The sequence below is a fragment of the Candida pseudojiufengensis genome, assembly GCF_024610245.1.
Source record: "Candida pseudojiufengensis strain CBS 10847 chromosome Unknown scaffold25, whole genome shotgun sequence".
Classification (NCBI taxonomy): domain Eukaryota; kingdom Fungi; phylum Ascomycota; class Pichiomycetes; order Serinales; family Debaryomycetaceae; genus Lodderomyces; species Lodderomyces pseudojiufengensis.
The window spans coordinates 59,165-85,716 of NW_026261544.1; the positions used below are offsets into that span (position 1 = coordinate 59,165).

Sequence of the window (26,552 nt, forward strand, 5' to 3'; positions counted from 1 at the left end):
TTCACTATAGATATTTCTAACTATAGATAATTTTTAAATAATGATGAATGATAAATACTTAATTTTAAATTAATCATACTCTCAGTGTCTACTCTTTGTATAACTGTCAATGTCTACTCATTAAATTTTACATTGAAGCAGAGTCGACCCACAATATAGGACTTTAATCACCCCCATAAATTAATTTAATTGAATGCTAAATATATAGTTTAGATATTCCTAGTGTCCATTTTATACATTAATGCAGACATAACACATGAAACAAGATCCCAAGAATTAAACAGTAACTTCATATAACTTACTAAATTCATTACCACCAGTATAAGGAATTTGTAACCAATTTTTTTCATCATATTCAGTTATACCATCAATTAAATGAAAAGCATAAACAAATCTTGATTTAATACTTTTATTTTTTTCCGATTTATGTAATACTGAATTATGAATTAATATTAGTGAGCCAGCTTTACATTCAAATGATTTATATTCCTCCTCTATTGGTTGTTCCTCTTCATTTTCTAATTGTTCAAATTTACAACCTGAATTTAAACCATTTGATCTTATAAATCTTTTAGTTACTTTTTGAGTTAAATGACTTCCTGGTATATATGATAAACAACCATTTTTTAAATTACAATCTTCTAAAGCAATCCAAAATCCTAATGCTGATTGTTTTGGTGATGTATATAAAAAAGTAGAATCCATATGAGGTGGAACTGCATTATCTCTATCTTCTTGACTACTTTTAGAATGTTTAAAAATTAACATACTTTGTAGTACTTTTGGATCTTTATAATCTAAGTCTTTTGCGATGTTTTTTATCCTAGGTGAAAATGTAATTTCTTTAAATATTGGATCTTGGAGATGTAACCCATGACCTATTTTATTTATTGCTTGATTTAATGGTACTGCTAGTTCTCCATCTTCATTAAAAGCATCAACATCAAAAAAATAACTTATTTTATCTGCTGATTCATAAAAATATTTATCTCCTATATGATCTTCATTTGATGTTTTAAATGTAGTTTTTGGATGATTTGTTAAATCACATTGATTGATTAGGGTTTTTGATTGATTTAAAAGTGTTTTGGTTTGTTCTTGTGTTAAGAAATCGGGTATACATAACATTCCTTCTTTATTGAATGTATCTAGTTGTTCTTTAGATAGTCCTGTCATCTGTAATTTTATGGTTAATTATTGGAATATGGTTGAATTTTCTTATCTATTCGTTCACTAAATCAATTTTAAAACAAAAGACTTACATACAGGATAATTTTGCAACCAAAATATATACTTATGAAGAAAGTCTATGTTCATTCTATACATCTATTCAAAGGTTATCTTTTAAATTTTTTTAATTCTATATACCTCAAAATTGGATAAGTTATACCACTAAATCCAAAAGCTAACCACATACCAATATCACCACCATATTCACCAATTTTTTTAGCTAATGGACCAATAAAATAAATTTGATTCATTCCTAATATAGCACCAACAACTCCAAAACAAAAAGCAATACAAGAAGCTAATCCTAATGTTCTACCTTTTGGTAAATTCCAATTTTGCCAATTATATAGTTTTTTGTAATTATTATTATCATCTTCTTCATCACCAAATTCTTTTTCATGTAACTTTCTAACTTTTAAAGTTGATCTAAATATTAAATTCTCTTCTAATAATAGTACAATATAAATAGTAATCCAATAACCTAACATTGGTAAAAAATTACTTAATATAGTTGAAAAATGTTCCCTACCAACTAAACTTAATATGATATATATAACTGTGATTAAAATAACCCAAATCCATCTGGGAATAAATAATAAATGGTTATCAATTAATTGAAATTCAAAAGCAATTGAATAAGTATTCATAATATTATTACAAATTAATGATAAATATAACAACACAGAAATAAATTTTCCAAATTTTCCCCATGGTTTAAAAGTTTCAACTATAATTCCTCCAATTCCAAATTTATTATAAATTTCATTCCATGGAGTATAAGATAATGTAATATTTCCACAAATTGTTCCAATTATTGCAACAAATATTGTGGGTAAACTTATACCTAAAAAAGTTATAATAAATATAGTTGTTGATGAAATATATTCAGGAAATAAAATATAATAATCTGATGCACCACTTCCCCAAGTTGCAGTAACTGCATAAGCAATAGTGAAAAAAGATAACCAATTCCCTGTTTTTGTTAGGGGATCAATTTCCATTTCTGCTATTAGCTTATTACTTTCATGAATATAATCACTCTTCTTAAAAACAACAATATAAAATAAAATACAAGCAATAAAAATAGGTATAGCTAATAAAGTTTGAAATTTTAATAAAATTTTAATACCAAATATAGAAACAATTAAACTAACAACAGCAATAATTATAATCCCCCAAGAAATACTAATTTGGTTGTTAATTGAATTTAAAATTTGTCCACCTAAAACACAATTAACAATTGACCAACCAATTCCTCCAATTATTGTAATTAAAGAAATAAATTTTATACCCCATTGACCAAATAAAAATCTAGCTGTTACTAATTGTCTACAACCAGATTTGCTCCCCATTATTGAACAATAAGCAGGTACTAAACAACCTATCAACACAGCAAATATACTATTTATCAAACTTGTTTTTAAATTTAAATTAAATAAAATTGATGATAAAAAAAATGATGACATTGATGTTAATCCACTACATGATGAAAACCAAAGTCCTAAAACTTGTAAAATTTGAAAATTTATTGATGTTTGTTGAAGTAGTGAATGTCTTTCTTCTTCATTTACTCTTTCTATTCCTCTTGTTTCTATACCTAAATTATCTAATTTATATATCCATTTTAAAAAATTTGGAACTTTTGAAGTGTATAATGATGATTCTGGTAATTCTGTTTGATTTGTAGTTATTGAATCATGTTTTTCAGGAGTTAATGACATTTGATTATAACTTTCTCAACAAGATCATGACCTTATCATAATGTCGAAGTAATTTTAGGATGCTTTAGTTAATTGTTTCATATATTTGAATATACCCCCTTAAGCGCATAATTATTTATTCATGAATATTTTAAATCGGAGATTCTAAAAATCGAACCCTTTAAAAAATATGTCCAGATCAATTAATACCCGGAATCAGAACAACAAATTCAATAATGACTTCATTCATAGATCAATTAATTGAAAAACATAATGATATATATATCAAATCAATAAGTCATCCATTAACTAATGAAATATGTCAAGGAACACTTCTAAATTACAAATTATATACATATTTAAATCAAGATTTAAAATTTTTTGATTATAGTTTAAATGTATTAGGTAAAACATTAGCATTATGTAACTTAAAGAGTTCTTCAATAAGATTATCTAAACAAATTGGTTGGTTAGCTATAGATGAAAATGATTATTTTATAAATACTTTAAAAGAATTAGAATCTTTGGATTTACCTGAAATTTCAAATTTAAAAAGGGATCAAAAAATTTTACCTCAAGTATCTAACTACATCAACTATTTAAAATACCTAATCAAAGATTGTAGTTCATATTTAGAATTAATTACTTTTTGTTATGTAATGGAGAAGGTTTATTTAGGTTGGGTAAAATATAATGAAACAAATGAATCTATAGCTCCAGATTTACCTCCAAAATTTCAAATTTGGATAGATTTACATAATGGTAAACAATTTATTGAATGGGTTGAATTTTTAAAAAATGAAATTGAAAGAATTGTAACCGAACTGAATCAAGATGAATGTGAAAAAATATTTATAAAATCTGTTAATTTAGAAATTGAATTTTTTAATGCTTGTTATGATTATTATGAATGAAAATGATTTTAAACGCATTAGGAGATTAAGGGTTAATGAAGTTTATAAATAGATAAAAAGGGACTTACGTATGCAATGTTAATAAAAAGTAATAATATGAAACAATAACCTGCATATAAACACTCTATCTTTTTGCAATCATATCGACTTTTTAAAGAATAATCCTCGTAATAGTTATTTTCTGAACATCCCTTATGCCATTAACATGTATAAACTTTGAAAATTCGAATTTATAAATACTCGAAATTTTCTTCTACTAATCATTTCCTCAACCCTCCTTGTAACGATTTTACTCTTCATCACAATGACTACTAATAAAATTACATTTTGTCTTAATTGGGAAGCTACTCCTTATCATATACCAGTATATCTCGCATTAACAAAAGGATATTTTAAAGATGAAGGTTTAGATATTGCTATATTAGAACCATCAAATCCTTCTGATGTTACCGAATTAATTGGTTCTGGAAAAATTGATATGGGATTAAAAGCAATGGTTCATACATTAGCTGCAAAAGCAAGAGGATATCCAGTGACATCAATTGGTTCATTATTAGATGAACCTTTTACAGGAGTTTGTTATTTAGAATCTTCAGGTATTAATTCAAATTTTGAACTGTTAAAAGGTAAAAAAATTGGTTATGTTGGAGAATTTGGTAAAATTCAAATTGATGAATTAACAAAATATTATGGAATGACTCCCGATGATTATACTGCTGTTAGATGTGGTATGAATGTTGCAAAATATATTTTAGATGGTAGTATTGATTGTGGAATTGGTATTGAATGTATTCAACAAGTTGAATTAGAAGAAGCTTTAAAACAACAAGGTAAAAATCCAAATGATGCAAAAATGCTTAGAATTGATAAATTAGCTGAATTAGGTTGTTGTTGTTTTTGTACAATTCTTTATATTGCAAATGATACTTTCATTAAAGAAAATCCAGACAAAGTTAGATCATTTATGAAAGCTATTAAAAAATCAACTGATTACATCTTAAGTAATCCAAAACAAGCATGGGAAGAATATGGAAATTTTAAACCTCAAATGATTTCAAATTTAAATTCAAAAAAATTTGAAAGATGTTTTGCCTATTTTTCTGATTCTTTATATAATGTTAAACGTGATTGGAATAAAGTTAATAATTATGGTAAAAGATTAGAAATTTTACCAAATGATTACGTTCCAAATTATACTAATGAATTTTTATCATGGCCTGAACCTCAAGAAGTTGAAGATCCATTAAAAGCTCAAGCTTTAATGGCTAAACATCAAGAAGAATGTAAAGAATGTGGTGGATATAGAAGATTGATTTATACTTAAATCCAAAATTGATATTTTATTTATTTTTAACCCTCCACTATTTACATGACCTCTCACCTACTATGAACAATTTATTTATAAAGGAACCCAAATATACCTTTCTTCTTAGCTTCCAATTGATCCAGTGGTACAAATGCTTCAGCACATTTTGTTATTTTTTCTGCACTTTCAGGAGCTAAAGCTTCTCTACCAATAACATCAACAAAATTACCTTCAGGATCTAAAACATAAAAAAATATAGAATGATCAACTAAATAATCTTGACCAGGTTTAACATCTGAAGGAGTTGAAAAATAAACTCTAAATTTTTTACATGTATTTTTAACTGCTTCATAAGTTCCTGTTAATCCAATAATTCCAGGATGAAAATCTTCAAGATATTTAGTTAATACTTCTGGTGAATCTCTTGCAGGATCACAAGTTATAAAAATTGGTTGAATTTCAACATTATTTTTTTTTAAAATATCTAACATATCACCTAATTTATCTAATTCTTCAGGACATACATCAGGACAATGACTAAATCCAAAATATAAAATTGAAAATTTTTTACCATTTGGATCAATTAAATTTTGTTCTGTAAATTTATTACCTTCAGTATCTACCAAAGAAAAAGCTCCACCAATTAATGGTTTTCCAATTTTTTTATTAGCTTCTAATTCTCTTATTTGTTTCAATCTTTCTTTTTCCTTTTGAAAAAAATAAGTTCCAACACCTCCAACTACAATTAATAAAACAACTGCTTTCCATGTTGCAAATTCCAATCCACTTCCCTTGTTGAAGTTTCTGTTTGAATCTTTGGAACCACCAATTGCAACTCTACTCAATGGTCTTCTTTTTGATTGTTCTGGTGATGGTGATGATGATGAAGGTTCTTTTTTGTCTTTTGATATTTCTTGAAATTTAATAAAATTTTGCGAAAATGATCTGGTACTTAACTGTAGTAGTATTCCAACATTTTGTTTATAAGCGCCTCTGACCAATGTTCTTGATATCATAGTCGCTTTACTTAAGTATGTTAATCTGATGATGGTAATTTAGGAAATCTATTTTAGTGTCTGAAAAAATATGATTACACGACTTAACCTTTTTTGCAGCAAATGATCATCATACATCGACTTGCCACTATTAAACATATAAAAAAAGATGGATAAGATTAATAAATTGGTGGAATGGGCTAAGACCGATGGTGCCGGAATATCTGATAATATTGAATTCACACAATTTGACAAATCCAATTTTGGTGCAAAATCTACAAATACATCAAAAGCATCTATACAAATTCCTCGAAAGTTGATAATTACTTGTGATTTAGCAAAATCATTATTTGGTGAAAAAGTATGTAATGAAAGCAAGAATCATGGGGCATTATTGAAATTGTATTTATGTTATGAGAGACTACATTCAAATTCATTTTATAAACCATATTTCGATATACTACCTGATTTACAAGAAATAGGTTCACCATATACTTGGTCTCCAGAAGAAAAATCTTATATTCAGGGAACAAACTTAGGTAACTCATTAAATGAAAATTTACAAGCATTAATAGAAGAATGGTGGAGTGTTATTAATCTTCTACCGGAATCAATCAACAAACCTGAAGAACATTTTATAAATATGAAATTTTACTATGAATATAAATTTTATAAAGATCAAGATTTTTTTGATTATTTTAATAATTCAAATCCTCAAAATTGGACTAGTTTTCCAAATTATTTATGGTCATCTTTAATTTTTAAAAGTAGATCATTTCCAACATATATCATTGACAAAACAGTACCGAAAAATGAACTGATGTTATTACCTGTAGTAGATATGTTAAATCATAATCCAAAAGCAAAAGTTCAATGGACTTGTAATAATGAATCATTTGTGTTTGAAACAGATTCGGTAATACCAAATGGTGAAGAAATATTTAATAATTATGGAATGAAAGGTAATGAAGAATTGTTACTAGCTTATGGATTTGCAATTGAAAATAATGTTGCTGATTCAGTTGCTTTAAAGATCAAAGTACCTGAATCAAGTTTAAAAATTTTAAAAGAATTGGATGTGAAGTTACCAACGATAGATGACTATACTAATTCAATAGTCGGTGAAACTGAGTCAAATAAAGAAAATTATGAAAATGGTATTTTGTTTTTCATAAATTCAGACAATATCCCCGAAAACCTCATACAAGTCTTTCAAGTACTAGTACAAAATCCTTGGGAAAAAGGTGAAATTACACTACGCATGAAATTCGCTGGTTTGAATCATTTAAGAGCAGCATTAGAAGTGAAAAAGAATATGTTGAGGTTAGATGTACCAATCGTAAAATCATTAAGGTACAACTACATCAAATGGTACGTTGATTCACAAAATAAAATATTTACATCAGCTATAAAAGACATTAAAAGACAAGAAAAGCAATTATTAACAGAATCAAAATCAAATTTAATCACTTTAAAAAATGTATACAAAAAGGATACAAGATTTCAACAATCATTATTATTTTTAGGATTTGATTCATATGAGAAAATTTTAGAATCTGAATTTCAAGATCAATGTTGGCTATTATGGTTAATACGTTGTTATAATAAAAATTTATATAAATCAAATGAAGAATTACCTGATTGGATTTTTAAATTATTTAAACATTTACGTGAAACTATTGATATTACCGGACAAGAAGTTTTAAATTATAAACCTGTATTTGATGCAATTATACCTGATTTAGCAAGTGCAGTTCCTGAAATTTATGATACCGGAGAATGGACAATTGGTGAATTTATAATTGCAGGTAAATTATTAGATTTAATATCATTTACTAGAGGAAAAGAACAAGAATGTATAGTGGTAAAGCAGAACTACAAAGTTTGATGTTAATTCGTGCGTTATTTTTAAAAATACAAGCTTTATCAATATTTATGTTTATGTATATATAGAACCATCACCAAGGGCCATGTTTATATTAATATTGATGATATCGAGATCTCTACTTTCTAAACTTTTAATCTTGTTTAATACCACCTGCCCCACTAACCTCGGCATTTTCAACTGAAGCTTTATCAGTTTGTACACCAGCACCACCAGTTAAAGCTTCTAAGAATCCAGGAGCAGATTTAAAAGGTCTTTTTAAATCACCAGTAGCTGGAGTTCCATATAAATGAATTTTAACAATATTTGATTCTAAAGCAGATTTTATACCAGAAACACTTTGCATAACTAATGGATTAGTATATTGCATATAAATATGCATAAAACCCATCATAGCTAATCCTGTAAAGATACCTTTAATTTGAGAATTAACTTGTTGTAAATCATATTCTTTAACAGTAGTTACAACAGCTCTTGGTTCAGTTTGTCCAGACATAGGATTTGGTGGTTCAACATATTTAATAGTTGTCAAATCATTTTTAGAATTAATTTTAAATCTAACAATAAAATAAATTAAAAATGTTAAAACTTGACATGCAATGTAAAATGCTCTTGTATAAAATAAAACATCTGGATTTTCAAAATCTAATTTTTTGGCAACTTGCATACCAACAAGCATGATTGCAATATTTGTAAAAGCCGGATTCATTTTTGATGGTTGGTGTGAAAAGGGTCCTCAGTTAAGTAATGATAAATCCTATAATATTAATAGAAGATCTTTCTGGCTTGATAATAATTTTTCAATTTTTTTCTTTTTTTTTATCGCGAACAATTTGAAAAATTCTTTTGCCTTTCTCTGATCAGATTTATTATTATTAATATTATTATTTTATGTAAGATTTAGTGATAGAGATAAGATACAATTTACCCTTTATCCGATAATAATGTTAAGAGTAATAGGTCCAAACAAATTTGGTTTACGTGGTACTGATTTCTTTTGTTGAACCCTGCATTTTATTACTTTTATTTTTTTGTTTCATCTATGGACATTATAAAATTATGCTAATAAATCATGTTCGTCAAAAGAAACATCACCAAATTCCCAACAACCAATATGATTTGATTTAGCGGATTTTTGAATTTTGATTAATTCATCAACATATTCCTTATTTACAGGTTTTACATTTTTAGTATCAACAACAGCCCAACCTTCTTTAACTAGTTGTTTGTTGATTGTATATGATGAATCTTTCAAACTTTCTTCTGAATCGTACAAAATACCTTCATATTCAGCTTGAACTCCCGGTAATGCACTGAGGACTAAACTTTTATCATATGTCAAATCTTCTAATGCATAAATGGCATCAGTTAAATAATCGGTTGGTTTCGATGGTGGTAATCTTAAATTTTGTAAAGTTGTTGTGAAAATAAATTTTGGTATAGTTGTTGTATTGAATTTTGTAGGTAATTGACGTAATGCACTGAGACTAACTTTATCAATATTTCCAAAATCAATGTGTTGTACTTCATATTTATTAGTAGTTTTGTCCACTCCCAAAAACCTTGCACGATAATATTTATTATCATCTGAAAATTTTGCTGATACTAACTCACCTTTTTTTGGAGGTTTATCTAAGTTTACCGGTAAATCTTGAGATAATTTTGATGCACTAGGTGCTTGAGAATGAAATTGTTGAAAATCTTGTTTGAATTTTGTGAAAATTTGCTTTTGTTTTGGATCAGTTTTATGAAAATATAACAATCCTTCCGAATCAATATATACAACTTCGATATCGAAAAATTTAGGTTTCAAAGATTCTAATTTCGTAGATTCTATTTTAGCAGTTGCTTGTGCTAATTCATTATTTTCCTTTGAAGCATCGAAATTTTTCCAAATTCCCTTTCCTTGGGCTTTAGCATTATCTTCAGCTTTGATTAAAACTGAAGCTTGAGGATTAGAATTAACAGCAAATTCATGAAGTTTTGCCAATCCTTGGGAAATGATTTGCTCTTGGACAGGAGACAATGAATTTGAATTAGCATAAAGGTTACCAACAAAACCACCTAATTTATCAGTATCATAAACTTCAAATTCAATTGGTCTTTGTAAATATTTTTTATTTAAAAGTTTTAAACCTTCTTCTGATAAAACATCATTTTTATTATTCGAAAGTCCACCTAACAATAAAGTTAATTTCAAACCTTCTTTTGGATTAAACAATTTGACACGAGTAACATTAGGAATGAAATCAATGTAATATCCACTAATTCTACCTTTTTGTTTAAACCCGTTGAAAAAAGTTTTTGCCTTTGTCAAATTTTCTGAAGCATCAATGATTCTTGTTCCCACAGTCAAAACTTTGTTCAAATCTCCATAAATCCCCTTTTTACCTAATTTTTTGGCGTCATTTTCTAATTCAATTAATTTGTCCCAGTTTAATGAACGCTCATTTTGAGTAGCTTTGTTATGTTTAATTACTGTTCCAAAACCATTTGTTATTATCAATTCAGATAAATCATTATTCCCGTATTTAAAACTAACCAAAAATCTAGCTTCTAAATTTAGATCTTTATTAGCTTCTCTGAACCCATCAATGTATAAAGTTCCTTGTTTGCCTATGACTTGATTTCTAACAAACTCACGAGCGGTAGCAACTAGAGCTTGTTGTTTTGACTGATCTGATGTTACAGTGGTATCATTTGGTTTTGGTGCTCTGATTGAAGCTAGTTGGACAGTAACTTCTTCATCAGATTCAGAAAGTCTTACTAGTAAAGTATCAGCGTTAATTACTTTTGCTATTGTTGCGTTATGGATGGAAACTCCCGGTTTCAATTTTGAGCTTCCATTTTGAGCTCCATTAATAGTCTTTGTAGTTGTATTTGCATAGATACCCTTACCCAAAGCTTTAGCAATTTGCTCTGCTTTTCTTAATTGACTCATGACAGAAGAACCAATCAATGATGACTGCCAATCTACAATTTCACCAAATCCTGATTCAAGTAATTTTTCATGAATATTATTACCCAGTGGATGATTAATGAATGCAATTGGAATACCAGCTTGGTTTTCGCCGATTATGGTGGTTGTCAATTCAGCTTTTGTACTCAATAATTTATCTTCTACAAATTGTTTTGCTTGTTGTGATACTTTTAATAATTGTTGAGATTGACTTTGATCATCAGTTCTTGGAGATTTAATACCGGCTAATAATAACGGCGTATTGGCAACTTGAGTCTTATTTACAAAAACGTTACCTATTATTCTATCACCACTTATCACTTTTTCAACAATTAATTTTAAAGGTGACTTTTGAGATGATAAAATAATATCTTCATTGATTGGGATTATTTCGATTTTTTTCGTCTTGGTACTCCAAAGTCCCTTTTGATTTAACTTTGCGTTATTTTCAATTTGCTTCAATTCATCAACTTGTTCATCGTCTGGAATGTTATCTCTTAACTTGACGTAACCATTGGATAAAAGGTACTCTATTAATGACTTGAATATAGGTGATTGTACATCCCCAAACTCTCTATTTCCAGCTTTATTGTCAACTTTGAATTTGATTTCCTTACCAATCAATAACTGTCTTAAATATTCCTTTGAATTGAATTCATCAATTGGTTTTACGTAGGACAATGTTATAACTCTCTCTGGTGGTGGGAACTGATTTGATTTTAAAGGCGTGACAACAATTGTATCTCCACTCAATACATTTTTCACTTTGGCAACAAATAAAGACATTGATTGTGTATGGTCGTATGGATTCAGTGGATGTAATTGGTTTTTAATGTTTTGAAGACTGATACCAAATATTTGTGGTCGTCTGATTCAATTTGAATTTTTCAATTCTCGAGAATTATAATTTTTGCAACATAAATTTTGTATGGGGGGAATGAAGCTACCAAATTACAATCATATTTTGAACACGAATGTGGTTTCAGTGGATCAAACTTTAAGCTACTATACATTTCCATAAATAACTCAGTGACACTCAGTCCATCAATATTTCAATATCCAAAACACATTGATCAGTAAATGGCTCCACGTTCTACTGCTCATAAACGTCTTTTAAAAGAATATCAATTATTATCAAGAGATCCTCCACCAGGTATATTAGCCGGACCAAAATCAGAAGATGATTTATTCAAATGGGAATGTTTTTTAGAAGGACCATCTGAAACTCCTTATGAAAATGGTGTGTTTCCAGCAATTTTGACTTTCCCCAAAGATTATCCACTAAGTCCTCCAACTTTAAAATTTGATCCACCTTTACTACATCCAAATATTTATGCAGATGGAACAGTTTGTATATCGATTTTACATCCACCAGGAGAAGATCCAAATCAATATGAAAGACCCGAGGAAAGATGGTCACCAGTACAAAGTATCGAGAAGATATTATTGAGTGTTATTTCGATGTTGGCTGAACCAAATCCTGAAAGTGGTGCAAATATAGATGCTTGTAAATTATGGAGAGACGATAGAAAATCATATGATGAACAAATACGGAAACATGTTAGGACGTCTTTAGGTTTGTAAAGTTTTATAGGAATAGTTTTGTAGAATTTTGTAATGGAATTATCTGGCTATGATAGATCTAACAATTTTATGATTACGTGAAAGAGCGCAAAAGTCGTACCAACTAATTCGGAAAGAACATGCGCTTTGATATTTTATAAATTTGCAAGTGTTCAATCCAATTAATCATGTAGTCCTCAGCCATATCAATGTCAAGAGATACTAAAGTCACTATCATAGGTGCTGGAATATCAGGTTTAAAAGCTGCCCATACACTACTTCTTGATCCAAATATTGGACCAGATGATGTAACTATTATTGAAGCTCAAGATCATGTTGGTGGCCGATTAAAAACCACTGAGGAATCTCAATCTAAATTAGGCATACGGTATGATTTGGGAGCATCTTGGTTCCATGATTCATTGAATAATAGCGCATTGGATTACATAATTGATGGAAATGAAATAGATTTGAAAAATGATGTGTACTATGACGATAAGGATGTTCAAGTTTATTCAAGTGAGGGTTTATTAGATGTAGCCGATTTAAAATTAAACAGAGTGTTGGAAGATATTGAGAAGTATATTGAACTTTACTTTCATGAGGACATAGAGCGAAAAGATTTGTCATGTATTGAAATTGTTGATAAATTTCTTGACAAATATGACCTATTGCTTACTGATGAACAAAAAAAGTATTGTGCTCGTATGATGAGATATTTAGAGTTATGGTTTGGTATAACTTCAGATATATCTAGTGGTAAATATGCAGTTATGGATCATCAAGGTAGAAATTTACTCAATAAGAAGGGCTATTATTATTTGGTTGAATTGATTTCCAGTGAAATACCGAGTCTGTCAATTTTATTAAACGAACAAGCAAAAGTTATAAATAGGAAAATGAAGGATGGAAAAGTTTGTGTTGAAACCAAGAGTGGATTAAAAATTTATTCTGATTATATAATTGTTACAACACCGCTTTCAATTTTACAATTAGATCAGGATCATGAGTATGGTATAAAGTGGAATCCTCCATTACCAGAAAAAGTTCAATCCTCGCTTAAAACAATGCATTTTGGAGCTCTTGGAAAAGTTGTATTGGAATTTGATGAAATATGGTGGGATCCGACTCAAGATCGATTTCAAATAATTGCGGATAACGTTCCTACTGATGGATTATACAAAAAATTGGAGTCACTTCCCAAACCTTTCACTTATCCGGTTTACTGTGTTAACTTTGCAAGGGTACACCCCGAAAAGAATGGTGGTAGCTTAGTGTTTTTAACACAATCACCCTTAACTGAATATCTTGAATCACATCCTAAAGAAGTATGGGAATATTATAAACCAATGTTACAGAAAATGGCAAAAAAACCAATTTCAGATCCAATAAATACGATAGTTACAAATTGGACTTTAAACCCATATATAAGGGGAGCTTATTCCGCGATGCACGTTGGTGATGATGCTAATGATTTGATTATAACTTTATCTGGTGAATTTCCCAATTGTGGGTTAAGCGAGAAAAACATAAGGTTTGCTGGTGAACATACTATCTCAGATGGAGCAGGCTGTGTTCACGGTGCATTTAATAGTGGGGTACGAGAAGCTTCATGGATATTGAAAGATTTGGATAATTCATAATTTAATCAAATTCGACTTTGAATTTTGCTTGCATGTTAATAGTATGACATTAATTCAGTTGACACATCTAAAAAAAGTTCAAACTATTCAATATTACGGGGTTATCTGATAGCTCATTTAAAACTTCAACTTTACTCAATTATTTAGAAAAAACTCCGCATTAAGCTTTCTATATTAGTTTCTTAGATTATAGGATGTACGCAAGTTCATTATAGATTCCTTACTTATGCAAAAATAATAAATAAGTAATGATAAATATGATAATAATCAGAACTGACAAGGTTGCGGATCTTTTGATTGCAATTGATTATCAAAAATAGAAATGATTAATATAGATGATGATAATATAATCTTAGTTATAGGTGTTTGATGATGTTGATTAACTATGTACTTCTATTTATATGAGTTGTTGATGACGTTCGTCTTAATTATACTAAGGATTAATTTCCTATATCACATTCCTAATCCAGAGGATATTCAATCCTTTTTATAATTCTATCATTGACTTGCACAATAGTCAATCTTCCTAGTTAATGAATACAAAGACAAAATAGTAATATGTGTTTATCTCACAGTATGCAGATAATAATAATTAATAGCTTTAATTGCTTACGCAATTCTAACTATTCATAATCATAATCTCTTATTGTTCAAACAAATATGAAACAATATCAATAGCAATTATCTAATTAAGTTTGCTTTAACATAATATAATAGTAATCAACTTTAATAAATCTTATCAATCTAATTCTTATCTTGCATAACTATTTTGAATTCATTAAAAAGGGAAAAGCAAAATCACTGTTTCAATCTCATCAGGTAATCTATTACGAATACAGACAAGATTTGAACATTAATATCCTAACATACTCCCCGCCCGAAACGATGTCAGATGAACACCAACAACAACAACAGGAAGGATAAATGAAAGGTTGAATCATTACTAAGATTTGATCAGGATCTTTGAATGATGTGATAGCTTGAACTGGATTGATCAATCATATAAATGAATGATATATACTTTTTACCTAAGTATGGAATGGAAAAAATTGGTCTGAAGGATATTATGTTGTGCAACAAATCCACTAAAACAGAACCAACCAACACACTATAAAAAAAAATGGATTGGAAAAATAAAACCAAACCTAACAACTCATTTGAAAACTAACTTACCCATAAAAAACTAAAAAAAATTAACATAAATGTTAACCAAAAAAATCAAAAAAATTAAAAAAAATTTTCAAAAAAAATATAATATCCAAGTTCAAAAAAAAAAAAAAATGCTGTGGAAAACCTTACGGTAGAAAAACCACAGATAGTGAGATCATAAGACCAATACAATTAAGATTATACATACCATAATAAATCTTCTCTAAATTGTACGGAAATCTCACTATTTTAGTATCAACTTCCTCTTGAGATACTTCAATAACTTCACCTGAAGCTTTTTCGATTGCTGACTCAATCTTAAAGTTATCTAATAATTTCTGTAAATAAGTAGGTTCTATTGCTTTCTGTGCATCATTGTAATCACAAACAACAGCATGAGATGGATCACAGTCCAGAAAAATAAATTCAACTTCACTCTTCTAATATTCAACAATAGCATTAATTTGTCTTTGACTAGTCCACGTTTTCAAATAGTGGATTACGGGGGATGTGGATCTTTTAACATATTTAGAAAGTTTGTATAATACGGTTTCAAATATTTCACTTTTAATACTCTATCATAGTCACTCGGTATACCTACCTCAATTTTATAAATATTTGGATTTTCCTCAACGGAATCAGCATGAATTAATACTTCATCTCTTATGGTGGAAGTTCATTTGAGACTTCAATTTTATTTCTGCATTAGGCTCTCTATATTTGTCTCTTACGTTATAATCAAGAAAGTGCTTCCATGATTGTAGTGATCGTAGTTGTTTGATTGACTCTTATAGCTTAGTAAATTTTAATTAGCTGAAAAAAGGCAAGACTTCAACTGATTCGATTATGTTGGATGTAAGATTCCCAAAGGTGAGTGGGTAAACATTTCAACTGATAAAATTAGGATTATATTCAATTCGAAGAAATGAAAGCAATTAAAATTATTCTGTTCAATTCTTTTTTTTTCCTGTACGTTATCGCAATATTATCTATAGTCCGTTTCACTCATCTTTTTAAAACCATTTAATAAACAAGTAGTCAGAAACAAGACTGTTAGTAATGTCACAACCACCAATTGACGGAGAAAATGCCGATAATCTAGAAGAAATTGAAATGCAATTTGCCGTAAAAGCGGTACAACAAGCAGAAACATATTGGTCATTATTGGAAAAAGTTCCAGGTTCAAAGTTGAAATTAACCAAGCATGATGATCAAATTTTTGAACAATTATTGGAGGACTTTCCAGAATTTAAAGAAAAATCGAAAGCTGAAGTTATAGATGAGAATGAAATAAAATCTCCACAAGGTAAAACTAAATGGAGGGAATTTTGTGAAAAATTTAAAGATATCGAAGATTATAATTTTGGTACTTTATTGAGGTTGAAAGCAAGCGATGAATATGGTCAAGATACAACTATGTTTGCTGTTAGAATACAATTCTATGCTATTGAAATTGCAAGAAATAAGTATGGATTAAATGATTGGATATGTAAGAGTGAACAGTCTAACTAATATTTTTGAGATAGATAACGCATAGAACCAAACATAAAAGCATGAGAAATGAATTTAATGATCCGTTTTCACGATAACTCTAGTTCTTATGAATTGACTTGTTACCAGTAACAGGGCCATCTCTGTATCAATGTGAATGGCATAATTCATAGTCTTAAAAATGACTTTTGGTTTTGTTACGATTTTGTTTTTTTTCGAGTCTGTTTATTATAATGATCAATCCAAAAATTGATCTCTTACGATCGTTAATGAACAAGGTCATCATATATATCAAAAGATAGATATCTTACGTTTCAGCAGATAACATATCATGCCTGCTAAAGATAATTCCCAAATCAATCCACAAACTCAATGGAAAAATATAAACACCCATAATAATAATAATATTCCGAATGGAGGACAATCAAATCATAATAGAAATGAGCCCACTTATACATTACCTGGAGTTATAAATTATTTGACTTCTGAGTTCACTCATTTGGAAAGGTTTAAAATAATCACAAATTTAGAAAAATCAGAAATGAAGTATAAGATTTTGCATTTACAAGGAGAGGTAGATTCATTGAAATTTATAAACAAAAAGCAACAGGCTAAAATTAATAGTTTAGAACAGGAAATACGAATATTGAAGAAAGATCCTAATTTAAAAGATGAAGAGAAAACTGAAACAGACGATTCTATCCCGGAAGTAGATTTGACTATGATTAAAGAATCAAGAAAGCAATTAAAAGACACAATGAAAGAAATATTTACTATACTCAAAGCACCATCATCATCACTAGAACAATTGAATTTTCCAAACAAAAACGAAAATGAATTTGATGCATTGATAGACAAAAGCGATGAAGACTTTGATTTCACTAATTCCTCCAGCACTAATAATACATCACCCAAGTCAAACGTGATATCAAGATTTTTCACAGATGAAAACGACATGTCTATCGAAGAAGAAGTAGCGTCTAGCCGAAATTATGTAAATAGTGATGATGACATTGACGATGTTTTGGAAAGAGCTTTGTCAAATGATAGCGAAGCAGGGACGGTGATAGGTGACAACGACGAATCAGAAGAAAGACGAGAAAACATAAACGAACCACGAGTGGAAGACTCAAAACCATCAATAAATGATTATGTCGATGAAGAGTTTGATAATATAGAGGTTTATGATAATTCGGAATATACCATTTATTTAAACTTCAAAGAAGCTGATCAAAACGCTAAATTGACTACTGTTTCAAAAGGTAACAGGAAAGTAATATTTAGTAAAGAACTTTCCTTATCAATGAATCCAAAAAAAATCTCAAACATATTTGCATTACATAATGAATCGTTTCTATTATTGGGAGATGAATTAAAGGTACTAGATTTTCATGACAAAGCAACTAAGTCCACCAATTTATTCTCAACCAAAAGCAACTTTTCAGAAATCAGATCGAGTTCATTACTAAAATTTGAATCAAAATCCGATCTGAAGTCAAATATTTTTGGGTTAGCAATTAATGGTATAACGAATGGGACTAAATTGTTTACATCTAGAATATATCAATTAACTCAGAACATAACGACTAATCAAATCACTCAAAAAGAATTAGGAACTTTTGGCAAAAGATTTTTGAGTAAAAATAAAAATGTCAAAAATATCACATTTCTTGGATGGGATAAACTAGATATTGGTGATTCAAACACGGATGATAAATCAAGTATTAGCTCTCTAAAATCATCAGGAGACTCAAGTCTAGCTCCATATAATGTTCTATATCAAGTGGGAGATCAAACTTTGCTGGTCAATTTAATGCTGAAACAAATTTCTTATGAGATTGAAACAAATAATACATATTAATGAAACATCCATTTATGGTGCTTAATGCGGCTCCTCGATATCATCTTCTATTTTTTCTTTTTGTGATCTGAAAAATTTTAAAAATAATTCTTTTTGTACCAAATAATGTAGCAGAAGAGTATCATCTTTATCACCTTTATCAAATTTAACGTCGTCATTCATTAGCGTCAGTTTATTATAACTATTCCTTAAATGTCAAAGTCATTCGACGATTTTATAAAGCAACAGCAGCAAGCTCAAAAACCAAAGACTTACGGCTATAAAAATGCGAATAACGGAGCTGGTTCTCAGTATAATTTTAACAACACGTTTATTCCACAAGGTCAACAATATTATCAACCTCAACAGCAACAACAACAGAACCAGTCATTAAATCAAGGCTATAATCAAAATAGGTACAATAATTACAACAGACAAACACAAGGATCATCATCAATTGCATCACCAGTTGATTCATTACCTACTAGTGGAAGATCTACGCCGAATCCAAATGCCTCTACTACATCACTTACATCATTAAATACAGCTCTTTCAAAATTGAATGTTGATGTTCCATTTGAAGAAAGTTTATCCAACATAGAGAGGGCAAATAAAATCAGTGAAGTAAAAGCTGAAGTCAATACTATAGTCAGTCAAATCGCAGAACAAGAAAATTTATCAATAATAAATGAATGGAAATTAAATGAGATAATCAAGTCATTATTGAGACCTAAAAATCCACCATTAGTGAAAGAAGGTGCTTTGTTGATAATACAACAATTGGCAACCCAATTTGCAGGCCAAACACCCAAGGAAATACATCTTTTAAAATTTTTTTCTACTGCATATGATATGTTTATTGATAAAGACAAAAATGTATTGAAGGCAGCTAAAAGTGCTACTGATGCATTATATGGGATTTATCCTGTCGAAGCTTTAGGTTCCGTTGTCATTGATGATTATTTATCTTACTTCAAATCTGGAGCTAAATGGAATTCAAAAGTTGCGGCTTTAACACATTTTAATAGAATTATAGAGGAAGTTCCAGCAGATATACTTGAATTGAAATTCGTTGACGTTGTTCCAGTCTTGACTGATTTATCTACGGATTTTAAACCTGAATTGGCAAAAGTTGGATTATCTACCTTGAAAAAATTTGTTAAAGTATTAGATAATTTGGATTTACAAAATAAGTATGATTTAATTGTTGAAACTTTAGCAGATCCCCAAAAAGTTACTGATTGTATTAAATCATTATCATCCGTCACATTCGTTGCTGAAGTTACTGAACCGGCGTTGTCTTTATTGGTACCAATTTTAGATAAATCATTGAAAATGTCATCATCATCAAATGAACAATTGAGACAAACAGTAATGGTCACGGAAAATTTAACTAGATTAGTCAACAACAAAAGAGAAATTGAATCTTTCATTCCAATTTTGAAACCAGGAGTTGAGAAGGTCTATAAAAATGCCTCATTACCAGAGGTTAGAGAATTGGCAGGTAAAGCTTATAAAGTGTTGGTAGATGCTGAAGAAGAAAAATCAGATGGTAAATTTCATGGTAGAATTAGTCTCAAAGATGCTGAAAACCTTTACCGAGATAACCTTCCAGAAGGAATCTCGATCCCTTCAATTTTCGATGATTCAACTACAACCGATTATTTAGCACACATTTTGCAAATTGATGCTCACGTAAACGATTGGAAAAGATTACATGAGTATTTAAATCAAATTTCAAACAATGATGAAGCCTATGCCCTGGCAGTCACAGCTAACGTGAAACATTTATTTGTTCCAGAATCTGACAATAATGATCTTGAAGATGATGGTTCCGTTAAAATTGTTGATGCTGATTTTTCATTAGCATATGGTACTCGTATGTTGTTAAACAAAACTAATTTGAGATTATTAAAAGGTCATAGGTATGGTCTTTGTGGTAGAAATGGAGCTGGTAAATCAACATTAATGAGAGCAATCGCAAATGGTAATTTAGAGGGATTCCCATCAGCTGAAGAATTAAGAACCTGTTTTGTTGAACATAAGTTACAAGGATCTGAAGCAGATATGGATTTGATTAGTTTTATTGCATCTGATCCAGAATTGATAAATGTTGGAAAAGAAGCAATTAAAGTTGCTTTAGAAGATGTTGGATTTCCCGAGGAAACTTTATCAAAGAATGTTGGTTCTTTATCCGGTGGTTGGAAAATGAAACTAGAATTAGCAAGAGCAATGTTATTAAAAGCAGATGTATTATTATTAGATGAACCTACAAATCATTTGGATGTTGGTAATGTCAAATGGTTGCAAGATTATCTTGTTGAACATACTGAAATAACTTCATTGATAGTGTCGCATGATTCAGGATTCTTAGATGCAGTATGTACTGACATTATTCATTATGAAAACAAAAAATTAGCTTATTACAAAGGAAATTTATCGGAATTTGTCAAAGTCAAACCTGAAGGTAAATCATATTACACGTTAACTGATTCAAATGTTAAAATGGCTTTTCCTCCACCGGGTATTTTGACAGGGGTCAAATCAAATACTAGATCAGTTGCTCGTATGTCAAATGTTACATTCACGTATCCAGGAGCAGCTAAACCATCACTTAACAATGTCTCATGCTCATTATCATTATCATCAAGAGTAGCCATTGTTGGTCCTAATGGGGCTGGTAAATCCACTTTAATTAAATTATTGACTGGTGAATTAATGCCAGCTGAAGGTAAAGTTGAAAAACATCCAAATTTACGTATAGGTTATATTGCTCAACATGCATTACAACATGTTGAACAACACAAAGAAAAAACAGCAAATCAATATTTACAATGGCGTTATAGATTTGGTGATGATCGTGAAGTTTTATTAAAAGAATCAAGAAAAATATCAGATGAAGAGATTGAAATGATGGAAAAAGAAATAGACATTGGTGATGGAAGAGGTAAAAGACAAGTTGAAGCTATTGTAGGTAGACAAAAGTTGAAAAAATCTTTCCAATATGAAGTCAAATGGAAATTCTGGTTACCAAAATATAATTCTTGGGTACCAAGAGAGACATTAATTGCCGAAGGGTTTGATAAATTGATTCAAAAATTCGATGATCATGAAGCTTCAAGAGAAGGTTTAGGTTATAGAGAATTAACACCAAAAGTCATTCGTAAACATTTTGAAGATGTTGGTCTAGATGGTGATATTGCGGATCATACACCTATGGGTTCATTATCAGGTGGTCAATTAGTTAAAGTTGTTATTGCAGGAGCTATGTGGAATAATCCACATTTATTGGTGTTGGATGAACCTACCAATTATTTAGATAGAGATTCACTTGGTGGTTTAGCTATAGCAATAAGAGAATGGAGTGGAGGTGTTGTTATGATTTCACATAATAATGAATTCGTAGGAGCTTTATGTCCAGAACAATGGCATGTTGAAAATGGAGCAGTCGTTCAAAAAGGAACTGTTGCAGTTGATAATAAAAGATTTGAAGATGGTGGTGATGAATCTGTTGAAGGATCACCAGCTCCGGAGCCAGCTCCACCGCTTAAAAAGAGAGCTGATGATGATGACTCTCCAGCTAATATTAAAGTTAGAACTAGAAAGAAGAAGATGACTAGAAACGAGAAGAAATTACAAGAGGAGAGAAGAAGATTAAGACATATTGAATGGTTAAGTTCTCCAAAGGGTACTCCTAAACCGGTTGATACAGATGATGAAGAGTAGGTAAAAAGTGATATAATTCGACAATTTATAGATTAATAAACGCATAGAATTTAATATTGTTAGTTTGTATTTGTATCAAGACGCTTTAAATACTTTGCAACATTATGTGTCGTGTAATTGCGTTAATTTTTTTACAGTTGTAGAAGGCAAAATCAATATTTGAAAACTAGATCTATTACTCGAGAGTTTCATATATTCAAACCTCAACAAGACAGACTAAAATCTACTCGTAACATCAATGGCAGATAGATATTCTTTTTCATTGACTACATTTTCACCAAGGTATGTTGCTTACTGTCAATTGAATTGAAATCTTCTAATACTAACTTATTTTTCAGTGGTAAATTAGTCCAAATAGAATATGCATTAAATGCAGTCAAACAAGGTGTAACAACAATTGGAATAAAATGTGATAATGGAGTAGTATTAGCAACAGAACGTAAATCAAATTCAGTACTTAATAAACCAGATGTAAATAATAAAGTTGAATATATAACACCAAATATTGGAATGACATATAGTGGAATGGGACCTGATTTTCGAGTATTAGTAGATAAAGCAAGAAAATTAGCTCAAACAAACTATAAATTAATATATAATGAATATCCACCTGTAAGAATAATGGTTCAAGAAATTGCAAAAGTCATGCAAGAAAGTACGCAGTCTGGAGGTATAAGACCTTTTGGTGTTTCATTATTAGTAGGAGGGTATGATGATTATTCAGATAAATTTCAATTATATCAAGTTGATCCAAGTGGGTCTTATTTTCCTTGGAAGGCAACTGCTATAGGGAAAACTGCAAATAGTGCTAAAACATTTTTGGAGAAAAGATGGAATGAAAATTTACAATTAGAAGATGCTATTCATGTATCTTTATTAGCATTAAAAGAAAGTGTTGATGGAGAATTAATTGGGGAAAATTTGGATATAGCCGTAATAAGTGATCCTCAACAACAATTGTTAGGATTTACAGGTACAGACGTTGAAGGTCCAAGATTTAAAAAGCTTAGTGCTGAAGAAATTAATGATATATTAGATAGTTTATAATCCTACATGTCATAGATTATAATAAAGCGTAGTCAAACCTTGAAGGTAAGATCCTTTATCTTATATATGTTGCCCCTATTGCGCGCGTTATATGAGAGTTGTTTCAAATTAAGTGAAATCATCTCTTGTAACTTACACAAAACTAGAAACTTATACCACATTTGAAAAATTCATAAAATCCTTGTGTGTTTGGAATTAGATTAACTACTACAAGTTTATGTTCAAGAATGTCCCGTAAAACCAACAACAGGCTGAACAGCAAACCCAACAATAGTAACAAGTCTAACAACAAAAAGAAAGTTGGGAAAAGTAGTCGAAATAGAAGTGCACAAAAAGTTTTAGATGCTTATCAAATAGCAGAAAGACAAGAAAGAAGAAATAATAATATAAAAGATTCAGATGATGAAGATGGTGGAAATTATCAAAGTGGATTAGCATTTGAAGAAGGGATCTTAGATGCAAGAAAATTTTTAAAAGATGGACAAGAAAATGAAGATTTATTAGATGAAGAACTTGATTCAGATGAGGCATTGGGAAGTGATGATGATTATGATGTCTTGAATAGTAAATTTTCACAAACTTTAAGGGATAAGGCGAAAAGGGAGAAGTTGAATCAATATAGTGATAGTGAAGATGAAGAAGAGGATGATGGATATAATAGTATAGATGAAAGTCAATTAGTTTCTTTATCAGAAGCTTGGGATATGGATGATCGAGATTTAGCAAGTTTAACCAATAAGAGAGAACCAACGGATATTGTATTGAATGATGAATGGGTGTCAGAAAGTTCGTCAAGTGGAGAGGAAGATTATGACGAAGATGAAGATGATGATGCAATAGAAGAAGATGGAGCTGATTCGACAAAGAATGGGGCTTCTGACGACGACGAAGAAGATGAAGAAGACGAAGATTCAAGTTCAGACGAGGAAGATGTTTTTGCAAACAATGAAGACGACGACGACATCGATTTAAGTAAGACAACCAAAATGTTAAAGAAAGAATTAGATTCATCAAGACCAAAAGAAAGAAAAAAATTTATAGTTGAAAATCGTGAAGAGAATGAATTCAATGTTCCAACAAAAGGTGAAACATTATCATTAGCTGAAATGATGTCAGGAGTTGAAGGTGTTGATAATATTTTAATTGATAAAAATGCAAAAGCTATTGCAACTCCATTACCTAAAAGAATACAGGAAAGAAATGATAGAGGAGCTGCATATGATATAGCTAAAAAAGAAGTAAGTAAATGGACTGATACAGTTCAACAAAATAGACAAGCAGAAGTATTAAAGTTTCCAATGCAAAAATCAGATCAAATTAATGATTCAGCAAATACATTTAGACCAGATAATAAAGAACCAACGAACGAAATGGAGAAGAAAGTAAATGAAATATTAATTAAATCAAATTTAGATTCAAATAAAAATGAATCAACTTTTGAAGAAATTGCAATGGCAAAATTATCATCTGAAGAATTACTGAAAAGAACTAATGAATTACGATTAATGAGAGAATTAATGTTTAGAGATGAAAGAAAAGCTAAAAGATTAAAGAAAATTAAATCAAAGACATATCATAAAATTAAAAAAAGAGAAAGACTTAGAAATCAAGAATTAGTTGATGAAGCAGAAGAAAATGAAGATGAAGAAGATTATGATTATAACAGAGCACAAGAAAGAATGAGTCAAAAACATAAAACTCAACTGAAATGGGCTCAATCAATGATAAAAAGTGGACTTTCTAAAGATGCATCTAATCGTTCTGAATTAGAAGAAATGTTGCGACAAGGTGAAAGATTAAGAGAAAAACAAATAGGGTTAAAAGATGAAGATCAATATAGTGATGATGATTTAGAACAGATAGAATACGACATTAATAATACTGATAAAAAGGATAAAATAGATCGTTCAAAAATTGGTAAGGGTGTAATGGCAATGGATTTTATGGTTAATGCTGAACGTAGAAAGAAGGAAGAGAATTTGAAAGAACTTGAAAGATTGAAAAGAATAGAGAATGGAGAAGATGATGGACTTGATTTATTTGATCAAGATAATGATAATGGGTTGGTTAACGTCACCAAAAATACCGGTAGACGTGTTTATAATCCATCAGCTCAAGACACTTCAAATATCAATGAAGAAATATTGAAACAAGTTGAAGAAGATAATGTTAGTTCTATAAGCAAAAAGCTCAATAAAAATCAAATAACGGAAAATAGCAAAAATTCTGATACATCAAAAGCCACGATTGAAAAACTAGAAGTTGATGAATCAAATCCTTGGTTATCTTCTGGACCAATTAATGATCCAAAACAAAAATCATCAAAAATAACAACTATAGATCAAGATTCATCAAAATTTGCAAAAGCAGCTGCTAAAATAGCTAAACAAAAATTAAAAAAACATAATTCTAAAGATGATACGTTAATTGATATTAATGAAACTTTAAATATAAGAGATATTCATAATGATTCGGAAAATGAAGAAGACGCAGAAGATTCAGTTCCTAAAATGTTTAAACAAAAAGATTTAATTAAAGAAGCATTTATTGGAGATGATGTAGTTAATGAATTTATACAAGAAAAAAGAAAAATGGTTGAAGATGAAGATGATAAAGAAGAAGATTTAACATTACCTGGATGGGGAGATTGGGCTGGAGGTTCAACAAAACCAAAAAAGAGAAAAATTATAAAAAAAATTGATGGAATAATGCAAAAAGATAAAAGAAAAGATAAAAATTTAAAAAATGTAATAATTAATGAAAAACAAAATAAAAAGAATCTTAAATATCAATCTTCTGATATTCCATTTGGCTTTGAAACTAAAGAACAGTATGAAAGATCATTAAGAATGCCTGTGGGACAAGAATGGACAAGTAGAGAAACTCATCAAAAATTAACTATGCCTAGAATTATTACAAAACAAGGTGTTGTTATTGATCCATTAAAAGCTCCATTTAAGTAAAAGAAATAAATAATAATTATCAAATGTATTACTTAACTTATAAAATTTTTATCTATAAAAATTGTCTATTATAGTAATTTGTTCTTTTTTTATCTATTCTATATCTTCATTTTACTATATCTTCATCTTACTATATCTTCA

General features: G+C 29.5%; 14 protein-coding genes across 14 annotated transcripts; 9 read left to right on the forward strand and 5 right to left on the reverse strand. All coding sequences in view use genetic code 12, as the record gives it.

The window, feature by feature from the left end:
* Positions 1-276: 276 nt before the first annotated feature.
* KGF55_005439 (uncharacterized protein) lies at positions 277-1,176 on the reverse strand (the record flags this gene model as incomplete). The annotated part of the gene is made up of 1 exon (XM_051760452.1): positions 277-1,176. The coding sequence occupies one exon, from the start codon at positions 1,174-1,176 to the stop codon at positions 277-279; it is 900 nt and encodes a 299-aa protein (XP_051611854.1).
* A 161-nt stretch (positions 1,177-1,337) lies between these two features.
* On the reverse strand, positions 1,338-2,951 carry FCY24 (Fcy24p; the record flags this gene model as incomplete). The annotated part of the gene is made up of 1 exon (XM_051760453.1): positions 1,338-2,951. One exon carries the CDS (start codon positions 2,949-2,951, stop codon positions 1,338-1,340), a length of 1,614 nt encoding a protein of 537 aa, XP_051611855.1.
* A 215-nt stretch (positions 2,952-3,166) lies between these two features.
* Positions 3,167-3,844, forward strand: KGF55_005441 (uncharacterized protein; the record flags this gene model as incomplete). The annotated part of the gene is made up of 1 exon (XM_051760454.1): positions 3,167-3,844. One exon carries the CDS (start codon positions 3,167-3,169, stop codon positions 3,842-3,844), a length of 678 nt encoding a protein of 225 aa, XP_051611856.1.
* Positions 3,845-4,148: 304 nt separating this feature from the next.
* THI13 (4-amino-5-hydroxymethyl-2-methylpyrimidine phosphate synthase) lies at positions 4,149-5,168 on the forward strand (the record flags this gene model as incomplete). The annotated part of the gene is made up of 1 exon (XM_051760455.1): positions 4,149-5,168. The coding sequence occupies one exon, from the start codon at positions 4,149-4,151 to the stop codon at positions 5,166-5,168; it is 1,020 nt and encodes a 339-aa protein (XP_051611857.1).
* A 71-nt stretch (positions 5,169-5,239) lies between these two features.
* On the reverse strand, positions 5,240-6,166 carry SCO1 (Cu-binding protein; the record flags this gene model as incomplete). The annotated part of the gene is made up of 1 exon (XM_051760456.1): positions 5,240-6,166. One exon carries the CDS (start codon positions 6,164-6,166, stop codon positions 5,240-5,242), a length of 927 nt encoding a protein of 308 aa, XP_051611858.1.
* Positions 6,167-6,314: 148 nt separating this feature from the next.
* KGF55_005444 (protein-lysine N-methyltransferase) lies at positions 6,315-8,033 on the forward strand (the record flags this gene model as incomplete). The annotated part of the gene is made up of 1 exon (XM_051760457.1): positions 6,315-8,033. The coding sequence occupies one exon, from the start codon at positions 6,315-6,317 to the stop codon at positions 8,031-8,033; it is 1,719 nt and encodes a 572-aa protein (XP_051611859.1).
* Positions 8,034-8,163: 130 nt separating this feature from the next.
* On the reverse strand, positions 8,164-8,739 carry PHO88 (Pho88p; the record flags this gene model as incomplete). The annotated part of the gene is made up of 1 exon (XM_051760458.1): positions 8,164-8,739. One exon carries the CDS (start codon positions 8,737-8,739, stop codon positions 8,164-8,166), a length of 576 nt encoding a protein of 191 aa, XP_051611860.1.
* Positions 8,740-9,087: 348 nt separating this feature from the next.
* Positions 9,088-11,775, reverse strand: KGF55_005446 (uncharacterized protein; the record flags this gene model as incomplete). The annotated part of the gene is made up of 1 exon (XM_051760459.1): positions 9,088-11,775. The coding sequence occupies one exon, from the start codon at positions 11,773-11,775 to the stop codon at positions 9,088-9,090; it is 2,688 nt and encodes an 895-aa protein (XP_051611861.1).
* Positions 11,776-12,069: 294 nt separating this feature from the next.
* Positions 12,070-14,195, forward strand: KGF55_005447 (CBP1; the record flags this gene model as incomplete). Its single annotated transcript, XM_051760461.1, has 2 exons — positions 12,070-12,565; positions 12,793-14,195. The coding sequence occupies 2 exons, from the start codon at positions 12,070-12,072 to the stop codon at positions 14,193-14,195; spliced, it is 1,899 nt and encodes a 632-aa protein (XP_051611862.1).
* Positions 14,196-16,403: 2,208 nt separating this feature from the next.
* KGF55_005448 (uncharacterized protein) lies at positions 16,404-16,856 on the forward strand (the record flags this gene model as incomplete). Its single annotated transcript, XM_051760462.1, has 1 exon — positions 16,404-16,856. One exon carries the CDS (start codon positions 16,404-16,406, stop codon positions 16,854-16,856), a length of 453 nt encoding a protein of 150 aa, XP_051611863.1.
* Positions 16,857-17,166: 310 nt separating this feature from the next.
* On the forward strand, positions 17,167-18,696 carry KGF55_005449 (uncharacterized protein; the record flags this gene model as incomplete). The annotated part of the gene is made up of 1 exon (XM_051760463.1): positions 17,167-18,696. The coding sequence occupies one exon, from the start codon at positions 17,167-17,169 to the stop codon at positions 18,694-18,696; it is 1,530 nt and encodes a 509-aa protein (XP_051611864.1).
* A 192-nt stretch (positions 18,697-18,888) lies between these two features.
* ELF1 (Elf1p) lies at positions 18,889-22,401 on the forward strand (the record flags this gene model as incomplete). Its single annotated transcript, XM_051760464.1, has 1 exon — positions 18,889-22,401. The coding sequence occupies one exon, from the start codon at positions 18,889-18,891 to the stop codon at positions 22,399-22,401; it is 3,513 nt and encodes a 1,170-aa protein (XP_051611865.1).
* A 238-nt stretch (positions 22,402-22,639) lies between these two features.
* On the forward strand, positions 22,640-23,448 carry PRE8 (proteasome core particle subunit alpha 2; the record flags this gene model as incomplete). Its single annotated transcript, XM_051760465.1, has 2 exons — positions 22,640-22,683; positions 22,740-23,448. The coding sequence occupies 2 exons, from the start codon at positions 22,640-22,642 to the stop codon at positions 23,446-23,448; spliced, it is 753 nt and encodes a 250-aa protein (XP_051611866.1).
* Positions 23,449-23,675: 227 nt separating this feature from the next.
* On the forward strand, positions 23,676-26,411 carry KGF55_005452 (uncharacterized protein; the record flags this gene model as incomplete). Its single annotated transcript, XM_051760466.1, has 1 exon — positions 23,676-26,411. One exon carries the CDS (start codon positions 23,676-23,678, stop codon positions 26,409-26,411), a length of 2,736 nt encoding a protein of 911 aa, XP_051611867.1.
* Positions 26,412-26,552: the final 141 nt, after the last annotated feature.